Below are 23093 nucleotides of genomic sequence, written 5' to 3'. Positions count from 1 at the left end.
AAGGACAACTTTAATGTATGTTAAGAAGCTATTGAAGTATCAGTTAAGGGTATATAAAGATGTAGAATTCAGGAAGCTATAGACACTGCAACTGCATATTTGGTAGATAATGTGACTTCAAGGCCACCCACTCCTTTTTCTCACAACCCAGTATGAATTTTATTCCATTATCAAAGATGCATAAATTCTGATATTCAATCCTATAGTTACTGTGTAGTGGACAACATATACAGAAGTAGGCCGGAGTAAGTGATAGTTGATATTTGGGTTCCCTTCTAATATTCCTAACTGTGCTTTCTATGTACCTAAGAATTCTCTTCTGAGTGACAGTAAAAGACTATTCTTAATCATCTTGATTCTTGTGGTTTTTCCTTTAAATTATGTTAATTCAAATGTAGAAATATAAAGTGTTCCTTTTACTTCCTTCATTCTCTTTACCTCCTAGAGACTACAAAGCAAACTTCAAGAGATTACAAATCAAGATGAAAGTAAGTTTTTGAATGTGATTTATTTTTTTCCCATGGACCCCATACTTTAAAACTTTTATCTAATAAACTACATTTATTAGTAGTAATTACATTGATCTGCATAATAGTAACTATTTACTTTAATGTTGATCTTGCTTTTAGTTCATTTTCCAAGAGTCAAACTAGAAAATCATATGTGATAGTAATTGTCAATAGAGTTCAATGTACAGAAAATTGGTTAAAATGGTAAATTTCATGTTGTTGTATTATATTGTATATAGTTCAGTGGCATTAATACATTCACATTGTTGTACAACCATCATCCTCTCCAGAACTTTGTTATCTTCCCATTGTCAACATCCCAGCCTGTAACTCTGTACCTCTTAGTTCTTCCACATTCTCTCTTCCTCCTCAGTCTTTGGTAATCACTGTTTTACTTTCTCACTTTCTGAATTTGACTACTATAATCATATAGTGTTTGTCCTTTTGTATCAGTTGATTGTACTTGGCATAATCTCTTCAAGGTTTACCCATGTTGTAGCATGTGCTAGAATTTCATGTTTTATGTATATATAAGCACATTTTATATCCTGTCATTTGTTGATGAATGTATTAGTTACTTCCACCTTTTTGACTCTTGTAATACTGCCAAAAACATGGGTACAAAAATACTTTTTTGCGAGCATGCTTTCATTTCTTCTGTGTATCTACTCATGGGCGAAATTTCTGGATCAAATGGTAATTTTTGTTTCTGATTTTTTGAGGAACCATCATATTGTTTTCCTTAGCAGCTATTTCATTTTAAACTTCCATCAGCAGTGCACAAGGGTTCTAATTTCTCCACTTCCTCATCAATAGTTAATGTTTTCTGCTTTCTTGGTAGTGGTCATCCTGAGGGGTGTGAAGTGGTATCTTACTGTGGTTTTGATTTCCCTAATGATTATGATGTTGAGTGTTTCTCATTGGTCATTTTTATTTTGTCTTTGGAGAAATATCTGTTCCAGTCCTTTGCCTGCTTTTGAATTGGATTACTTGTTTCCGTATTCCTCAGTATTCTTCAAATAGCTCTTCCAGAGTTCAGAGCATCACTTTTTGGTGATTTTTGATTGCTCTGCCTCTTTAACATATCAACACATTTCTTGGACACTTTGGCTCATAAATGTCCTTAAACATCTGTATCCTAATTATCTGTAGATTATTTATTAATCTGTATTTGATGGTGGTTAGGTCCATGTGATAGGGTCTGTATTGTATCTTGATCATTTGTCACTATACTGAATCTTTTTGGAACCTCAGTAAACATTTGGTTAACTTTTCCATATTTTATCCAACTAGTCGTTTTTACACTGTCAGTGTGTGTTCATTCAGTCTGTTAGATTTACTGCACTTACAAAATTTTTCTTTTTCAATTCATTGCTATGAGAGTATTTTTGCAAACATTACATGAAAATGGAAGGGAAAGTAAGAAGCATGTTTACCCAAAATCACTACCGTGGTTTATAGGAGCTCTGTCTGGAGAAGCAAGTAATTTCAGTTTTTGAATTCCAGTGAAGATAGATTTCTTAGTAATAGTCTCATGTCTGCCATTTACTTTAATATTTAATTCTTTCAGTATGTTTAAGAATTTTGGAGAATTTGCTAGTGGCAAGGCACTGTGCTATGGGTTATATACAGGTGGCTAAAGCAGTTCTCACCAAAGAACTACAGTCTCATGGAGGAGACAGATAAAGAAATAAAAACCTAAATAGGTAGGATCAAATGTTATAATAGATCAAATATTATGTAGTGAGTGTGGCAAAGGGTTGTGAAAAACTTAGGGACTATTTGTAACTTGAATTAGAAATACTTTTGCACGAGACACAACCTTTGAAATAAAGCTGGAGTGATGAATAGGAATTTCATAGGTAAGAGCAAGGAAGAATATGAGGAGAATATGTATATGAAAGTGCCTGAATAGTAACCTCAGAGAATAAGAAGTATCTGGTGAGATAAGAAGACAGAGGGTGAGAGGCTGACCCAGATTGTCTGTTCAGATTTACTTACGTTCTCTTTCTAAAAATTAGAAATCTGATGGTTTCTGTGGAGATGACTGTTATGTTTGGACTTGTGCTTTCTTAATCAAATGACAGTATAAAAGGGAATGAAGGAGGAAAGATTTGAAAGTTGAAAGCTTAATTAAGAAGCTGTTGCAGTTGTGCCAAGGTGATGAAGAGCTCCACAGGGTAAAAGTCGAGGCAGATAAGAGTGTGGAAGTAGAGTCAAAAAAGTGATGATTCGAATATGTGGGTGAAGGAGAGGTAAGATGAGATCTTTAAACTGGTGACTTATCCAGTTTCTGTTAACTTAGTTTGGAAATGTGGGGGTGGGGGAGGAGTCGATTTTGAAGTGAGAAAAATGAGTTAGATTTTGAACAAAGTTCCAGGTGTTTGCAGGACATCTAGGTGGAGATAGATGGTCTAGAATCTGTGGAAAACTTAACCTGCAGATCATGAAAGGAATAAGGATTTAAGGTGTTATTTGAAAGTTATTAGCAAGGACGTGAGAGTTGAAACTACCAGAGTGACTGAAATGATTAAGAAATGAAAAGCATTTATGATAGCATCTTAGAAGAATACCTCCATTTTAAGAAATAGGTGGAAAGAAAAATGGTAACACAAGAAAGGTGAAAGAGAATTGCTCTACTAACTAATCTACAACAGATGATTGTGGATTTTCTATAGCGAAAGCATATTAAAATGCCAAGTGTGGTGTGCTTTTTATGTCCTATGAATGTCAGACATTTATATGGAAAACTACCACACAGAATTGCCTGCCTGTTAATTTAGTATTTAGTATTTAGAAAACCAAGTCTATCCAGAGGAAAAAAAATACTTCACTTATTTACAGAAGCTCTGACATTATCAGTAACATACCCTTAAGTGATATTAACAATTTTTCTGAATTTAGATACTAAAGAATGTCCCTCACTGAAGGATGTTGAAGACACCATGGTAGAAACAATTGCCCTTTGCCAGAGAAATTCACATAATCTGAACCAGCAGCAACGTGAGGTAGGAGAATGACTACTTATGCATTTAAAAATCTGTTCTGGTATGAAACTAGAAATTAATTCTATTTCCATGGCTCTTTCAGCCACCTGAGTTTAATTCAACTGCATTTTAATCACTGTTTAGTGTTCCCAGGAGTATAAGATTCCTGGCATAATTATGAGGAGTGTCTGTCCTCTTTGTTTCTCACAAAAGGCTTTATAGCCTTAGATTTGGCTGTGCTGCACAACTTAGGTGTCCTTGTTCTCTTTGGACTGAGATTTTCTGTACTCTATGTATTGCTCCTGTGGATGTGTCATCATTTATCATCTCTTCTATTCCCTGTGGATGAAAGTGAGCATAAAATGTAGAGAAAAACCCTCAAGGGATACAGAGAAAGCTAGAAAAGGTCAAGAAGGTCTGTGATAAGTAGGTCTCAGCTATGGCTGTACATTAAAGTCATCTGGGAGCTTTGAAATATCCCAGTACTTGGGCTGTACCCCAAATCAAATAAATTAAAGTCTCTGAGGCTGGGACTCATGCATCAGCATGTTTGGGATCTTCCCACATGTTTACACTCTGCAGCCAAGGTTGGGACCGCTGCTGTAACAGATTCCAGACTGCAAAAAAAAAAAAACAAAAAAAAAAAACCCAACATAAAGCTGAAGGAGGTATAGTCGGGCACCTGGTGCAGGTGGGAGTTACAGCAGTGAAGCAGAAACTAAGGGGGCGAGATGTGACTGACAGCCAAATTCTGCAGTCATTTTTAGACATTAAATTGAAGCATGATATGGGGTAACTCATCATTGCTGCCCCTCCAAGCTGTGGCCTCTTTCCACTGCTTGGGTTTCTGAAATGGGAAGGCAGGGTAAATTTTTCATATATATTTAGCTCTATATGTTACAAAAAATAATAAACTTGGTATGTTTTCTGTTTTATGAGATGGGTGAATTTCTTCTTTACATTTTTGTTAAAAAGTTTTTTAAGGTCATATATTTGAAAAAAAATTGAGAATAAAAATTATGTACAACAAACACATTTATATAACAGATGTGATTTTTTTTCATTAAAGCCTTTTTTTGTGTATGAGATGATGTGTACTTATCCTTTTTAAAAAAAATCCTACAATACAGAAAGTTACACAGAAAGATATATTTTAAAAAACTACCCTGCATCTGTCCTGTCACCTCTAAATAATCATCATTGTCATTTGGTGAACATCACTCTAGATTAATTTTTTTATCTGCCTTGTTGGCATAATTTTAGAAAAACTGGATGAAGTATGCTTACTTTTTAAAATATAGGATTCAATCTCATTTAGGAAACATAAAACTGAGGAATTTCTGAATTTCAAATGAATATTTTTTACCACATAATCTCTTAATAAATCTCACTAAAGTTAAAAAAAATCTTGCATAACTGTAATAGATTGGAATTATTATGTATATATGGAATTATGTATGTTTATGATTGCACTTCAGTTTTTTAATATTTATGATGCCAAATCAATAAGGAAATGTACATGAATTCATACTTACTCCAACTTCTCTATCCCACTTTTTTATTTTTAACCGGTTATTCTGTTTTACCTCAGGGAGGTTAATAACACATTTTTCCCATACCCATAGTTTTTTAATCTTTACTTAAATGGATTATGGACTTTATACCAGTCTTTTACCATGATTTTTCCATTCTTAATTTTATATTTTCATTTCTCTTTTGGTTACTTATCTATATGTGGGTATAGTTATATTTTGATAGAGAAACACAGAAGGGTAGAATTCTTAAAGCTGTGACTATACATATTTAATGCTAAGCCATTTTTATTTTTCAATTCTTCCATATACTCCCTAAATAATATCTATTTGATACTCTTGTGTTGTCTCATGGAAAATTTAAGGTAAAATGACAATTATGTTTAATAAATAGAATTCTTTAGGCTCACATAAGCTGAATTTGTCCAGATTCACATATTAATAGTGAAGTATACATAACACCCATGCCTTCAGAACTCTACAAATTATTTTGCTCTTATATGAGCTCTGTCTTAGAGATAGAAACAAGATTTTTTTTGATATGGCAAATGGAAAATTTTCTCTTTTTTTGGTCAAAAAAAATGTGTCTGAGATGGAATTTTTTTTAGAAGCCCCCCCAATCAGGTATTGCCACTGTAGTATACCCATCACCAAATCACCCATAGTCCACCAACATACTCCTTTGTGCTTCCTTCCCTCTTTGTTCTTTTTTTTTTTTTTTATAGAGGCATGCTTTATTTATTTGTTTTGCTGGTTTGTTTGCTTGTTTTGTTTATACATGCACTGGGTACAGTCAGAAGTGCGGGAGGGAGGGTGAGAGAATTCACCAGAGCCAGAGCGGGGAGCAGAGCAGGCAGAAGGACCAAAGTACACTGCTGAGGGGAGCAGCGGGCGGCAGGAGAGGTCTGCGCGCCATGTGGGACCCTCCTCCGTTGGCCGGGAAGCAGCCGGGGATTGAACCGGCGCCGCAGAGGCCGCGTGCAGTTTCGCAACCCAGCGCTCAACCGCTGCGCCACCGGGGAGGCCCACCTCTTTGTTCTTAATCCCCTCCTTCTCCCTTTCTATTCTATAGTCAGTTCTATAGTCAGCTTTCTATAGTCAGCTTTCACGGGTTAGTCTTTTAAGCTTGTCTTTATCTGACCCTTAGCTGGTCTTTCTATATTCCACCTATTATGGTGGAATATGGTGACACTATCTGATATTTATCTTTATTTTTCTGGAATTTGTTTCAATAAAGATATTATGTTAGATGTTGAAATTTGTTTGAATAAACATTTTATTTTTTATAATTTGGTAAATGTTTTTTAAGTATAAAGATGCTATGTCTATTATTTATTTTTAGATTTAATGTTTTAGATTTAATGTTTTATTTATTTTCTTACATCTTTGCTAATTTTTGGACAGTATTTGATTTCTCCCCTCTAGTGTGGTCCCTGTAGTTATTCCACTACCAGTTCCCCTGTGCACCATCACCACAGTCTCTTGGGCTCTTCCATCCTCTATTTTGACCCCCCTCTCTCTCTCCCTTCCCCACTATATGCCTCAGGCAGGTCTGTGGTCAGTTTGCAAGTTTTGTTTTCTTGTTTTTTTCCTGATAATTTGTTTGGGTTCTCTATAGTCCACATTTAAGTGAAACCATCCAATATTTATCTTTTTTTCCTAACTTGTCTCACTTAGCATATTCCCTTCCAGCTCTATCCATGTTGCCACAAATGGCATGAAGTTATCTTTTTTGATCACTGAGTAGTATTCCGTTGTATATGTAACCACAACTTCTTGATCCACTAATCTATTTGGGGGTTTTAGGGTTGTTTCCATATCTTATCTATTGTAAATAGTACTGCAGTAAACATAGGAGTGCATGTTTCCTTTCAAATCAGTGGGGTTTTTTGTTTGTTTGTTTTAAAGATTTATTTATTTATTTATACAAGCACTGGGTACAGTCAGGAGCATGGGAGGGTGAGAGAATTCACCAGAGCCAGAGTAGGGAACAGAACAGAACAGTAACAAAATACACTGCTGAGGGGAGCAACAGGCAGCAGTAGAGGTCCATGAGCCATGTGGGACCCTCACCAGGTTGCCAGGGATCGAACTGGCGTTGCAGAGGCTGCAGGCAGTTTCTCAACCCAGCGCTCAACCGCTGCGCCACCCGGGAGACCCTTAAATCAGGGTCTTTGTGTCCTTTGGATAGATTCCTAGGTGTGGAATTGCTGGGTCGTATGTTAGATCTATTTTTAGTGTTTTTAGGACCTACCACACAGCTTTCCATAGTGGCTGGACATTTTTTCATTCCCACCAGCAGTGTAAGACGTTTTCACCATATCCTCATCAACATTTGTTGTTTCTGGGTTTTTTAATATGGGCCATTCTCATAAGTGTGAGGTGGTATCTCATTGTGGTTTTGATTTGCATTTCCCTGATAAATAAAAATTTAGATGTTGGAATTCTTCCTATCTTTGAAATTTTATTTCTCTAAGCTTATTGCTATGTCATTTATTTACTGACTGAATGTAAGAGGAGTCTATTTGTAAGAGAAGTCTGTCTCTCTTGCATTTACACACACACACACACACACCATTCCCACATACTACTCAAGCCACTCTCTACTTTCTCATACCACAACTGATTTCTTCTTCATATCTGAACAAATTTTATAATAACACAAAAACATTTGGATGTTGGATTTTATATAAATAATATTTTTTTTGAAAATGCTAGAGTCATTTTATGTAGTGTCAAACATTGTCATTTGCCTTGCTTTTCTTTTCTTTCTTTCCTTTTATTTATTTTTTGTGGCAATTGTAACCATAAAAACTATTGCCACAGGCCCTAAAAATAACTCTGAAAAGTTGATGTATCCCAAGGCTTGATAATGAACTGTCTATAATATCTCTTTCTGAAGTTTTTATTAGAAGATTTAATATTATCAGGTATTTCTTTAAAGTTAGACAGCAGGAAGTTGGGTTGTCAGTCCTTTGCCAAGTATAATCTCTAACTGTCCTTTATTTGTATATCTGCCTATTTATACTGCTACCAGTTCACTGCCAGGGTGATCTTTGGCAAATTGCATAGCTTATCTAAACTTCAGGTTTTTATCTCAAGTGAAGGTAATGCAAATTGTATGAGGTTATTAGAGGCTGAAATGAAAAAATATATATAAAGCATTAAGGAAAAGTGCCTGACACAACAGGAATAAGACAGATCTTTTAATTTATATAAATGGTATAGTTGTAAATATGTTAACCAAAATAATGTTATCTTCCTGGAGTATAATGTCTTAGGAAATAAAAACATGGGGAAAATTTTTCGATAACCTTTTATTCATTTATCTTGCTAAACATGACGGAAAAGAAATGAGGGCACAACTGTCACAAGGATACTCTGTTCTCTTCTGTAGTACATATGGTTATTTAGACTTTGTCGCGATATATTTATAACCAGAGAATAAAAAACCTAGCAGGAAGCTCTACCCTGGTTCTTTTGAACCTACTCACTCCCTATACACAGAAGATTGCAATTCTAAGGTCTAGACTTAAACTTAACTTGGGCTTCCTTTTTTCCCATAGGCTACATGGTAAAGATATCTGTTCTGGCTACGGTCCCTATTTTTATTGTCTTTTCCCAATGAAGTGTTCTCTTTTTAGTTTTCTAATTTGTTTTCCTCTGATGTTATAATAGGCGCTCTGGTTTCCATTGTTAGAAGCTATGATGGCCCCGCAGAAGCTGTCCAGTTCAGCTATATCTCATCTACACTCTGAAGGTAAGTTCATCAGAGTCTACCTATACCATCACCCAACTTTTATCTGTAAAAAATCATCATTGGTACTTTTTCCCAGTATCATATTTTTTTCCCCCTCAGGGAAGTCATAATGTAGGGTTGGTCTCATCTTTGAGATTTAATTCTTTCTGTAACACCATTCATATATCATTTGTCATGAATAAGAATAGCTTTGCAACTTATCATCAGTTAACTTTAAAATATCAAAGTGGCCATGTGTTAATGAAATTTCTCAGAAACTATATAAATATACTATTTTCTGCTGGCTTGTTGAACAAATCAAAATAATTTATTTAAACTGATTTTAATTTTAACATTTTATTATAACAGCTCTGAAATCTTTGACCATGCAAGTGTTAAACAGCATGGCCTCATTTATTGCCCTTCCATCAATCTTGCAAAGAATCTTACAGGTGAGTTGTTGGGGAGGTGGTGGTGGAGGTAAGGGGTGAATTTCAATGTTGATTGATTTCAACTAATATTTTAGTTATGTATAAATAACAGCAAATTGGACTACTGTTGAAATGAATCTCAAGCATAATGCAGCTAATTTTAGGCATTTGCTACCTCTCACTGTCACCCATGAATCTTCTGCATATGGGGGACAGAGGTTTGCCTGGCACACACCTGCAGCCTTCAGTTCAGATACACAGCTTTCAGATGTTCATGGTTACCTTGGGCTTCAGATACACAAACTTCCTATTGGTGTGCCAGTGGGAAAGAATTGCTGTTATTTCAAGCTGATTATACTTTTTAGATCAAAGGGAATGACCTAAAAATTAAGTTAATATGGCATTTCTTAATCATGCATTGTTAAATAGGTTGTCTAACTCATTCTAAAATGTTTTATGCCCAAGACTCATCCCTTACTATAGATCCAGCTAGCTTTGGAAACAAGCCTTTGTAGGCCTTCCTGTCTCCCCCCCAAAATGACCCTAACCTTTCCAACCTCATCCAAGGGAAAATACTAAAAATGAACAAAGATCTGTTTTTAGAAATATCTGTGAACATTTTTGGGGCAAAAGCAGATATTATCCTTAGAATGCACTTTATTTAGTACATAGTCATTGGAAAAAGAAAAAAAATCTTACATAGCTATCAAAAAAAAAAAAAAACAACTCATGGCATTTGCAGCAATATGGATGGAGCTGGAAGGGATAATGCTAAATGAAACAAGTCAGAAAGAGAAAGACTGGATGGTGTCACTAATATGTGAACTATAAAGTAATTAAACAAAAAGTCAGATCAAGAATGGCTGACTAGAACTGAAGCACCAAGGCTGCGGGTAGGGGTTGGGGAAGAAAAAAAACAGAGGAAAAAAAGCACAGTGGGCTATGGTGGTGGACGACAGGAGATGTGGTGGCAGTTACACTCTGATGGTAATAGCTGATGGGAGTATCTAAACATTCTCTCAATTCAAACTAAATTTAAAAAATTAAATTAAAAATGTTCCAAATGGTAATATGATGCCATTGGTCTTTATAATTTTGAAATGATTTTTATCCCATCAAGAATGCCCCATTAGCTCTTTTAAGACTCTCCAAACTTCACTTCCCATCTGGTACTAAGCATCTGCACCTTTGCTGATAGACTAACGCACCCAGTCGTCTCTCATCACATAGTACGTTACCATTTGGAATGTATCTTCACACACACTGTCTCATTTGATCTTCATCCTGTATTGAATAATTCTCTGATAGAGACTATATCGCCTGTATCCATTTTAAAATACATTAGTCATAAAGCAATATCTCCATAAAGGATGAGGACTTTAATTACCACATAAATTAGAAAAAAATGAAATCCTAAAGCCAAAAGTGGCTTCTTTCTCAGTCTATGCATTTTACTTCATATTGAGCTTTTACCATATATTATGATACATGAATTATAATAAATAAAATCTACTTTTCCCTTGGCAAAAGCAAAAGAAATTTGTATTTCAAACTGCATATCTCTGAAGGCTTTTAATATTTGAAAATCTTCACTTTGAGTTATGCTGGCATTCTTTGTAATTGTATCCTTATTATTTCTGTCTTTAGTGATGGTTTACTCCCACTATTCAGGAGGGCATGTTATTTCTTAAATCCCTTATTTGAATGTTGTGGTTACTGTAATAATAAATCTACCTTATATGTATAGAGAGGTTTTAAATTTTTCAAGGTGCTTTCACATATATTTTCCCATTTAAAGCTCACAACAATCACTGCTATAAAAATTTCTGTTGACAAAGGAGGAAGCTGAAATATAGAAAAATCAAGTGCCTGGTTTGCCATTAGTGACCAAACCTGTACTGCCAACAAAAACTCTCACTCCTAATTTATGCTTTTTCCTATCATATCATGTAAGCTTTTTCATTTGTTTCAGCCTCTGGTTTTGTGAGAAGTATTTATTATTATGTGTTACCCTGTTTAATCATCAGCTGTGTTGATGAAAGGCACAATTTTCACCCTAAAAGAGCAATTATAAGAGAGAAAAAGGTTCCGATATAACTATTCATAGGATTCTAAGAGTGGCCACCACTAGGATCATCTGCTCTGAACCCCATATTGGGTAACTGCCATTTCCTTAACCCTTCACTTTCAGTCCACATGGGTACTGCAGGAGTAGCCATGTGAAAGCAGCACCCTGCCATCAGGCTCCTCCTGATTGAGTCAGTGGGGGCAACTGCCCTCATCAGGGCCCACCATTGTCCTTTCCAGGAAATATCTGAACTGAACCTGAAAAAATGCAAATGTATCTGTTGTCAGATCTCTGGATTATATAAGGTACAAGTTCAGAAGCTGATAATGACTACTTTTCGATCAGATGGCCTGAAATGGTAAAAAAATGTTTTTCTACAGAAAGGAGAAGAATGAACCAGATAGGTGAAGAACAGAATAGACAAGCTGCATGGAGGAAAGAGATGGTAAAAGAAGAAGATTCAGGACTCAGGGAGAGGAGACAAGACACAGAAAGGAAAGGAGGCAATGAGAGAAAATCCTGAAGGCATTTGACTCTCTCGTTAGGGTCTTAAGGCTTACCTGCAAACCTTTGCTTGGATCCTTGAAACAGCCCAGTACCTTTTCAATAATATCTTTTTAGAATAAGTTGGGTTTCTGGATATATATAACCAAAGGAGTAGAATAAAAGCATATATCAGAAACAGACTGGGGAATTTGGAAATATTTCCTGGAGGAGGAGATGTTTAAACTGAATCTTAAAGAGCCTATAGAATCAGAGTTGGATGTGGAGAGATGAAGGGAGAAGGAAATAGGACTGTTGCAAGCAGAGTGAACTATATATACAAAGAATTTTAGATGAAACTTGGTACAAAGTGGAGTTGCAAGTGTTTATACTTGGAACAGAGAAGAATGAATGGAGTCACAGAACTGAAATTTAAGAGGCAACTAGGGACTGTGTCTTTAATTGCATTATAAATGACAGAAAGGACTTCGGATTTTATTTTAAAAATACCAAGTGCAGAGAAAGCAAAACTTCAAAGTATGGAAGGAATGCTTGTACTCATACAGGGCGAACGATAGTGCCTTTCCCAGTAAGACTAGAAAACCTCATAATTAACAGATCATTAGGTAGAGAGTACTTAGAAGTACTCAGTAGTGGGAAACACAATTAGTCCTCGACTAAACTTACCTTCAGTGATGCCTTACAAATCTTAAAAGCAAGATCTGAAATTAACACACTTTTCAAAGTAGTTTAACTGCCTCTCAGAAAAAAACTTACAAGTACTTTCAGAAATACAAAAATATCCAGATCCCAACTCTGTAAAATTTACAGTGTAAGAATTTCAATTAAAAGTTAGAAGGTATACAAAAAAGGTGGAATATGGAACTCAAATATGACATGGATATTAGAATTAGAAAGCAAAGACACATAAGATAAAAGATCAGTGGATTGCAGACAGCAATACAGACTATCCAAAATGAAACACTTAAAGAAGAGTAAATCAGAAAAAAATGAACCAGAGTATCAATGAACTATGCATTCCTAAAATGGGAGTCAGAGCAGACAAAATGTATTTGAAGAAATAGTGAATGAAATGTTTCCAAAAATGTTGATAGCTGTTATCACACAGACACACACTGGAGGAATATGAAGAAAATTGCAACGAACATCATAATTTGTTAACAGATCAGTTGTTAACAGAAAAGCTTAAAAGCAGTCAGAGAAAAAAGACACAGAAACAAAAATTAAGATGACAGATTTCTGCTAAACATTCTCAACCACTTTGATCTAGTTGACATTTATACAGCAACTATTAGAGTAGAACTAGCTGTTGTCAAGTGTACATGGGAAATTTATCAAGAATAGACCATATTCTGGGTTATGAAACAATTGTCAATAAATCCAGAGTTTTGGATTTTAACCATTCTAACAGGTTTGCAGCAGTCTCATTGTTTTAATTTACAGTTCCCTCATGAGTAATGACATTGGGCATTTTTTTCATGTGCTCATTTGCCATGTGTATGTCTCCATTGGTAATATGACTGTTCAGATCTTTTGCTCACTTTTTAATTGAGTTGTTTGGTTTTTTTAATTGTTGACTTTTAAGAGTTATTAAACTCTAACAAGTCCTACAGGACTAGTATTTTTTTGTACAAGTTCTTTATCAGATGTGTGTTTTGCAAATATTTTCTTCTAGTCTGATTTGTATTTTCATTCCCTCCACAAGGTCTTTTCCTGTTGTGAAGTTTTGATTTTAGTGAAATCCAACTTTTAAATTTTTTCTTTCATGGGTTGTTTCTGGTATTGTCTCTTAAAAACTCATCATCTAAACCAAAGTCCCCCAGATTTTTCCCTATGTTATCTTTGAGAAGTTTTAATTTTGTGTTTCACATGCATGTTTATGATTCACCTTGAATTAATTTTTGTGAAAGATCTAAGATCAGTGTCTGTACCATTCTTCTGCATGTGTATGTCCAGTTGTCCTAGAGATTCTTTGAAGAGATTATTCTTTTCCATTTTGACTTCTTTGCTTAGGTAACTCAGCTCTCTATTCTTTTTCCATGTATCTTATTTATCTATTCTTTGCCAATACCAGTTTCCTGATTATTGTAGTCATGAAGGTGGATAGTGTTAGTTCTCTGACTTTGTCCTTCTTCAAAGTCAGCTATTTTGTCTCTTCTGTTTTTCCATATAAACTTTTGAATCAGTTTGTCTATGTCCACAAAGTAAGTTACTGGCATTTCTGTTGAGATTGTCTGGTTTTGGTATTAGAGTAATGCTGACCTCATAGTGTGAGTTAGGAAGTATTCCCTCTGCTTCTGTTTTATTCTGGGGCAGATTATAAAGTATTGGTATAATTTCTCCTTTAAATGTTTGATAGAGTAAATCATCTGGGCCAGGTGCCTTATGTTTTAGAGGTAATTACTTATTGATTCAATTTTTTTAAGAGTTATAGGCCAATTCAGATGGTCTATTCCTCCTTATATGAGTTTCGATAGGTTATGTCTTTCAAGAAAATAATCCATTTCATCTAAGTTATCAAATGTGCTCACCAGGGAATTTTGTATACATAGGTTTGTGGGGTTTTTGATTGTTTTTGTTTTAATTCTCCCCCCATCATTTTCATCATCACCTGAGTATTTAATCCACTTTAAGATTTCTCCACTAGAATATTTCCTATTTCCTAGAGTATTCCAGGAAATAAGTTTTCTCTCCTTTGCTTCACCACCCCTATCCAATCTCCATCATACCTCTTGATAGAAACTTTCATCTTATTGGCTCATCCCCCTAGACTGTGAGTTCCATGAAAGCTGAGCTTGTCTGTCTTTAAAAAAAAAAATAATAATTTATGCATACAAGAACTGGGGTGTAGGACAGAGATGGGGGGTGGGGTGAGAAGATTCACCAGAGACAGAGTGGGGAGCTGAAAAGGTGGATTACTGAAATACACTGCTGAGGGGAGCAGCAGGCAAGATAGGAGAGGTCTGCTGCACCATGTGAGTTAGCTCCCTGGCCAGGGATTTAACTTGTGCTGCAGTGGCTGTGGATAGCTTTAACCCCTTGCACTGCCAGGAAGGCCCCTGAGCTTATCTGTCTTGTTTACTAATTTATCTCCAGCACCTAGCCCAGTGCCTGGAATATCATATGTACTCAATAATATTAGTTGACTAATGTTCTTGGATAGTTCTCAGCTGTTATAAAGCTTTTTAGTGTTTTTTACCTCCTTTAATCTCTGTTTATTAAGCTGAGGAATTTGTGGTATCCTCATCTTTCTTATGAGGAAATCTTTACTCAGGGAGATTAAATATCTTGCCTTATGTTTTCTTAATTATTAAGTGGGAAGTGTTGAAACATTAACTTGCATCTTCAACCTCCAAACTTTAGGCCTTTTCTTTTGTACCTAGCACTAGTCACGGTGTTTTTCATAACATCTCACTTTATCAGGGAGAAGATAGGGAATGAAATCATTTAGATGCATAGTTGCTCAGTTATTTACAGTTTTTCCAGATGAGATGTTCACATAAGAGGGTCACAGAGCTCTTCTTGAACTCTAAATGTTTATTCAAACTGATACCTGGGGCCTGAATTGTACAGGTTCTCTCATGAACATTAGGTGATTGTGTTTTTAATCATATTTATTATATACATTCTGTCCTCACTGCTTACTCTTATTGAGCATCACTCTGACAAAAGTAATTGTTGGCTTCTGAGAAACTGTTTATGACCACCTTACTGAGGGAATTAAAGCAAACAAATGATTTATATGAGAAATTGAAGTTAGAGAATCACTATGTATATTAATTAACTGCAGAGAGTATTGTTTCTGTCTTAAAGTAATGCTTGATTAGTAAAGATTTTAATTTGAAAGCAAACCACATACATGATACAATAGATACTACAAAGCAATAGGGGAAAAAGTGGTCATCACATCTTTTTCTAATATGTTTTTTAAAAACCAAGTTTACATAAAGTACCCAAGTGTGCTCTTCTTTTATGTTTACAAACAAGTTAAAGAAAAACCTCAGCAGTTATTCAGTGCTGAAGAATCTAGCTGACATCTTTGGAAAATAATTTGAAAAGCTAGTAGATTGTGTACATGCTGTGCTTGAAGCCTTGAGCTCCCTTTTGCATTTTATAATTTATATGTTGTCCCAGCATGTGGTAATTTTCATGATTTTTGCCATTAAATTATTCATATTGAAGTGAAAGGCACTGATATAAGTATAGGCGTGACCTATAAAGATTTTTTTCCCCAGAATTTAACTTTTTACATACCTCTTCATTCTCCAATGACTGTTGTCATAAACAAATGACAGAACTTTTCTATGCTAGAGCTATATTAATGCATCAGATATACATACTATGGTAGATATTAGTGCTTCAGTCTCATATAAAACATTGTTATATAATAAGATTTTACACTGTCCATCAATACTTTGAGGAATAGGTGTGTTTATTACAAGCTTAACCAAAAGCGTAATTGAGAATAAATTCCAAAGTGTGAACATGGATCTGTTTTTATGCAAAGAAAATTAAAAATTTGTCCAGTGGAAGTATGGCCTGAGTTGTTTTTCTAGTGAGGAGAGGATTAGTCTAAGATGTCCATAGTCATAGTCTTGCCTTTTGTAAATGGTTTGCATGTGTTTGATAGGTATCTTTAGTTTAAGTGATATAATCTGTATTTCTGAAGCAGAAAATTTCCCCATTAAGCTAAACTGACCTATTCAAGCCCAAAATTAGAAACTTATTAATCAGTACATAGTCATTTTCTACCTTTGGTTTCTTCAGTATAAGCTGGTGAGTCAGATACCAGGAGCCAATGACAATTTTCTGCTGCTGTAACCAACTAAAAGTACAAAAGAACCAAGGTTAGTTAGAAACAGCACCTGCCTAGGCTTCAAAAGCCATATTAAAACCCAGAGAAAAAGCAGAAAATTCTAGATTTGAATAAGAACAGGAACGCAAATTCTCAAGTTTCTAAACTTCTCTCCGTTTTTCCTGCCTTAAAGTCTTTTTTCTTCCTTAATATGTAAACTCACAGTTGCTCTTACTGTCCTTGTACTCTAAGAAGTAACCAGAAAGATTGTCCATACTTTTGAGTAAATATTAGTTTATTATTTATTTTGTTTATAGATCTATACTTGGGAGGCCAATATAGTATGTTAATTCAAAACATGGTTTCTGAAATATTAGATTTAAATCCCATCTTGTCTTCTTAATAGTTTTATGATATTAAAACTATCTATTAAAATATATATGATGAATTTTATTTAGCTTCTGTGAGCCTGAATTTCTTTATTTACAAATGTTCTGAAAGGAATTTAATGATACGGCTTATAGAAAGTTCTCAGCAATTTACTTGGTATATGCTGCCCATTTAATAAATACCTACTTTTAGCAATACTTTATAGTTGCATATCCCTACTGAACTACTTGGCATGGAAGAGCCATTTACATCTTACATAACTTTATATTAAAATCAAGTAACATAATTGACATACTCATTTATTAGATAAAATTTTTATTATAGTTCTCATCCTAGCCAAAAGTTCAGTAAAATGAACACAGAAATATGCTGATGGAGATAAAAATTGCATAATGCACTTTCTGGTAGAGCAATTTGTTAGTGATATCAGTACCCATAAAAAAAAAATCTGTAATTGAGCTTATAATTCCCTTTCTAGAAATCCCCTCTAAAGAAAAAATCAAAGATTCAGATCAAAATTGCATTTAAGAAGAGTGGGTGGAATTTGGGGAGGGGTGGGCAACTCAAATGTCCTACAATAGAGAATGGTTGAATAATACATGGTATTTTCACAGGATTCATAATCTGCAGCTATAACAAAATATCTGATTATATGAGAAACTGCTCACATTATATTACTAAGTAAAAAAAAGATATAAAAGGGGCCTCCCCTGGTGGCGCAGCAGTTGAGCGTTGGGCTGTGAAGCTGCGTGCAGCCTCTGCAGCACCGGTTTGATCCCCGGCCACTGGCGAGGGTCCCACATGGTGCGACGGACCTCTCCTGCCCCGCCCGCTGCTCCCCTCAGCAGTGTATTTTGTCAGTCTGCCTGTTCTGTTCCCTGCTCTGGCTCTGGTGAATTCTCTTACCCTCCTGTGCTTCTGACTATACCCAGTGCTTGTAAAAATAAATAAATAAATCTTTAAAAAAAAATAAAAGATATAAAAGTATTAAGCAAAATGCTCAAATTCTACAATACTGAGAAATGTATCCATCTTTTGCTCACCTTTCCTTTCCTAGAAACAAGACTGGAGAACCTACATAAAAATACCAATAGTGTTTATCTCTAGATGGTTGGATTTCAGTTTTTCATTTGTTTAATTGACGTTATTTTTGTTCACTTCAGTGTGTTTCCTAAATTGCATGTAATACCAAGTTACGTGGAATACCTTATATGAAAGGCAGTGGAGGCAAGATTGAGTATCTGGGTATCTATTGTTTGTCTGTTGTGATTTTATTGACAAAAAGCATTGAAAACCTGGAAACTGCTCCTTGGATCCAGAAACTGATTTTCCAACCTGAAATAATTTAGTTGGTTTGGATCTGGAGGTAGCTAAAGGTGGGTTACAGGAGAAATTGTTAAACTGTCTAGGTACTCATGAGTATATTGGTTCTAATGTAGCATATAAGTAAGAACTCAAAGAAGTAGAGGTGTTGTTAAATATGAGGAAAGAGAAGAAGCTTTTTGTAGAAACAAAATCAGAGTAAAATTTAATTAGACTTGCTAAGAAGATTGTTAAGCAAGGCATTTGTGTCATTTAAATTTTATTTATTTTTCCAAAATATTTGTGATGGCCAGAGGGAGACTGATATGTATTTCTTTCTTTTTTATTTATTTATTTATTTATTTATTTATTTATTTATTTATTTATTTATTTATTTTTAGTTTTGCAGGTTTTTTTATTGGGGTTCACCAGGCATATGGCAGGCAGGGGTGCTGGCTGGGGGGCTGGGAGGCTGGCAGGCCTCCCAGCCCCCAGCAAGTCTTCACTCTAGGCTCTCTGGCGTTCGTTCTGCTGCTTCTCGGCTTCTCTTTCAGCTTCTGCTTCAGCTTCTACTGCTGCTACTGCTGCTGGCGTCCCCGTGACGCCGCCCTTAAAAAGCACAGTCTTAGCCCAGGTGAATCCCATCTACCTATGCCCACACCCTACTCCAGGTGCCTGCCATCAGGCATGCATTCAGGACAAGGATCCATCATCTATCCTGATGGCGGAAGGGCAGAAAAGCCTGATATTTTCTTTACCCTACAACACGTTAGCTATTTTATTGATGTTCACATCATTTTGCACATGATCTCTTTGTCTTTGGTGCTGAATTCCTCCATAACCTGATGTCAATTTTCTTTCAGTCACATTAGTCATGAGTTAAAGAATTAATTCTTAACATTATAAGACTTTATGATGCCACATATCCTTTCTTCCTCTATTTTTCAAAATAATTTAATTTTTGTACTTTTTTTTTTTTGAGGGTCTTGTATTCAAAATTTTATTTATTTATTTTTTTTTTTTATAAATTTTATTGTTATATTCCCCATACAATTGCAGCCCCCCATTCTGACCCCAATCCCTCCCCTCCCGCCCCCGCCCCCCTAAAAGTGTCTCTGGTTCATAGTTTTTTGTTGATTTTGATTTTCACTTTCTTATAGTTATTCATTTTCCTGGTCCCTTATTTAAGTTTTCTAGATTCCTGCTATGAGTGAGACCATCCGGTATTTTTCTTTTTCTTTTTGGCTTATTTCGCTGAGCATGATCCCTTCCAGCGCCATCCATGTTGCAGCAAATTGCATGTGTTTATCTTTTTTGAATGCTGAGTAATATTCCATGGTATATATGTACCACATCTTCTTGATCCAGTCATCTATTTTTGGGCATTTGGGTTGTTTCCAAAGCTTAGCTATTGTAAACAGTGCTGCTATAAACATAGGGGTGCAGGTGTTCTTTGGAATTGATGTTTCTGTGTCCTTTGGGTAAATACCTAGGAGTGGAATTGCTGGATCATATGGAAGCTCTATGTTTAGTAGGTCCAGAAATCTCCACACAGCTTTCCACAGTGGTTGGACCAGTTTGCACTCCCACCAACAGTGCAGAAGAGTTCCTTTTTCTCCACACCCTCGCCAACATTTGTTGTTGCTAGTTTTTTTAATATGTGCCATTCTCACTGGTGTAAGATGGTATCTCATGGTAGTTTTGATTTGCATTTCCCTGATGACAAGTGATGTTGAACATTTTTTCATATGCCTGTTGGCCATTTGCATTTCCTCTTCAGAGAAGTTTCTTTTAAGCTCTTCTGCCCATTTTTTGACTGGATTATTTTCTTTGTTGTTGTTGGAGACTGATATGTATTTCAAGCAGAAGGTTTATGAAATAATATTTTGTGGCTATAGAAAAATACTTTGCCGTATTTAACTTTTTCAGATAACTGATATTTCAAGTAATTTTAAAATACCAAGAATCATAACAGAATTACTTTTTTTTTTTGCTTTTTTTTTCCCCCACTAAATAGGATCCAGTTTATGGAAAAGGAAAACTTGGAGAAATCCAGGGTCTTATTCTGGGAATGTTAGATACCTTCAATTATGAACAAGTAAGCTGCTTTCTATTTCTATGCCTGTATTACAGTAGAAAGTATTCGGTTTTTCTTTGTACCTATACTTTTTCTTTAGAAATTATTCTCTGCTTAGTAGAAGTCTGATAGATTGAAGTTTTTTTTTTAATTTTTAAATTTCTCTTGACATTAATAAACTAATTATACATTATATAATTCTAGAATGTGGAAATGCATCAAATTTGGATTCATTTCATTTGATTATTGGCAGTGAGACAAATGAAGAGTGTGAGAAACTTTCTGAAAAAATAATTGAATGCAAAGATATAATCTATGAAAAGGGGAAGAGTCAACATCCCCTTGCCCCCTAGGAAATTATGAAATAAAATTAAACTTAAACATTCTGAAGCAGATAATTGCCACTAACCAAAAATGGTCATTAGTCTTCCCTTAACTCAAAATTGCCTATAGCTTTAATTCTCATAGGAGCCAGTGTGGTATGCAGATTTTTTTCTTAGGGTACTTCAAAGTGACTCTTGAAGCCACTAAGGAAAAATGCCATTTAGGCATGTAAGATACAATATCTTTTTTTTTTTAATAATCTTAAAAAAGAAAAAGAAAAAAATTGGGTGACAGCTTTTCTAAGGGTGTTGTAAGAACTGCAATTTTGCTAAGTGCAGCCTAGTGAAGCTGATACCCCTGCAGGCACAGACTCCATGTTGGCAGAAGAAAAACTGAGTGCAAGGCAGAAAATTTTTGCTAACTTTGGAACTTTGAAAGAGGAGGAAATGATGGGGTTGATTAAAAAGAATTACAACAGAGTTAGAGCATCAAATCTAAAAGTTCTGCACTACAGTTAAAGGACTGGATGTAGCAAGGAGAATGGGTTGTACCAGCTCTGTCTTCCCCTAAGAGACTGACAGAAGGACCCCAACTGCATATCTAAATCATATATGAGTGTTAAGCACTAGATATAATAGAAAAACAGTACTTTATAGACACATAGAGTCTTAAAATGACTTAAGGTAATAGCTATGAAAATGTCTTTATGTGACTTAATGACAGATGTCACAGTCTTGAGTAGAGTCAAATGACTTGTAAGTGCTGATTAAGAAAATGTGATCTCTCTGCCCAAGGGAATGAAAACTGAGTAATGGCCATTAGCTTTTCCAGTGAAAGGTTATTTGGATTGTTGCCAAGGATGCAGTTTCAATAAAAAAAAAAATAGGGATTATGATGTTATTTGTTATAACACTTTTGAGGCATTCAGGGAGAAGTTATTGTATAAATGTAATATATTTGTGTTTCTCCATTCAAAAGTCATCAGTAGGGTCTCTCCTGGTGGCGCAGCAGTTGAGCACAGGGCTGTGAAACTGCCCACAGCCTCTGCAACGCCAGTTCGATCCCCGGCCACCGGCGAGGGTCCCACATGGCGCGCAGACCTCTCCTGCTGTGCCCGCTGCTCCCCTCAGCAGTGTATTTCGTCACTCTGCCTATTCTGTTCTCCACTTTGGCTCTGGTGAATTCTCTCACCCTCCTGTGCATCTGACTATACCCAGTGCTTGTATAAATAAAAGTCATCAGTACTGAATTGAACCACAGAATGGTAGAGTGTACACCTCTTAGTCGAAGCTAGTGACAGCCTTTTAGTAATTATTTTGGGAATTTCATATATACTCTTGTCATCACACATTAAAAATAGCCACTTAAGTTTGTTTTTTTTCATGTTTGTTTTTATCAGTTTTATCTCTCTATAATGTATTCTAACTTGAGTTGTTTGGGGTTGAAAACTATCCAAGTCCAATTCTGCAGTCATGTCCTGTCTTTTTCACTTTGCAAATTTGTTTATTGGCTTTTTGTTTTGATCTCTCATAGACCCTGTTGGAAACAACAACTAGTCTTCTAAATCAAGATCTCCACTGGTCATTGTGCAATCTGAGAGCTTCAGTGACTCGAGGATTAAATCCCAAGCAGGATTACTGCTCTATATGTTTGCAGCAGTACAAAAGACGCCAAGAAATGACTGATGAAATTATTGTCTTTAGGTAAGAAAGGGAAATAAATGCTTCATGTATGATGTATGTACATGTGTGGTATAACCAGGCAGGAATACACATGACACACAGCCCTAGTTGGTCATTCTAGTGTGAACCAAACAAGCCAAAGCCTCTGTCCTGAGAAGGAGTGAGTGTTCGGGCAGCCACGTGATAAATAAGTAAACAAAGTAATAAGAGTTATGAAGAAAAAGAAAACACAGGGTAAGGGAACAGAAGAATGAAATGTTCGAGGTGAGCGTGCTATTTCAAGACAGCAGAACAAGGAAAAACATCCCTAAGAATATGACATTTGAGCAGAATGAGACAGGTAGGAGTAAAGTTTCGGGATATATTTTAAGGGAGAGATGCCTTGTGGATGTATTCTATGTGAGGTAAAAGGAAAAAACAGTCTTTGGACTGAGCAACTGGTTGAACATGGTACCATTGTCCACGATGCAAAAGAACAGTCATGAGGAGCTGGGGGAAATCGAGACTTTTACCTTGGAGAGTATACATTTGAGATGGCTATGTGACATCCATGTGGAAATGTCAAGTAGGCAGTTCCTCTAGTCAGAAGCCTGGAGATATGTCCTGGAAATGTAAATTTAGAAGGCATCAATATTAATGATATTTGAAACTACAGTGCAAAGAGAGAAAAAAATCTAGTGCAAAAGTGAAAGGTTTCATCTCAGAAGCAAAGACAGCATGCCCAGAATATATAGATAGAGGTAATATAATATG

At 35.6% G+C, this 23093-nt stretch overlaps 1 protein-coding gene across 3 annotated transcripts in view; it reads left to right on the top strand.

Annotated features, from left to right (window-relative positions):
• Positions 1–23093, top strand: part of VPS8 (VPS8 subunit of CORVET complex) — a gene marked incomplete at its 3' end in the record, with an annotated part of 188721 nt that overhangs the window by 123305 nt on the left and 42323 nt on the right. For all 3 annotated transcript variants that reach the window (XM_084231488.1, XM_084231489.1, XM_084231487.1), the window contains 6 exons: positions 446–488; positions 3414–3517; positions 8707–8788; positions 9137–9219; positions 20275–20355; positions 22192–22361. In XM_084231488.1, the coding sequence (XP_084087614.1) occupies positions 446–488; positions 3414–3517; positions 8707–8788; positions 9137–9219; positions 20275–20355; positions 22192–22361 (563 nt within the window). The remainder of the gene's footprint in view (positions 1–445; positions 489–3413; positions 3518–8706; positions 8789–9136; positions 9220–20274; positions 20356–22191; positions 22362–23093) is intronic.

Source organism: Talpa europaea (assembly GCF_964194135.1).
Source record: "Talpa europaea genome assembly, chromosome: 4".
Taxonomy (NCBI): Eukaryota; Metazoa; Chordata; class Mammalia; order Eulipotyphla; family Talpidae; genus Talpa; species Talpa europaea.
This window is presented reverse-complemented; position numbering and strand designations above follow the sequence as displayed.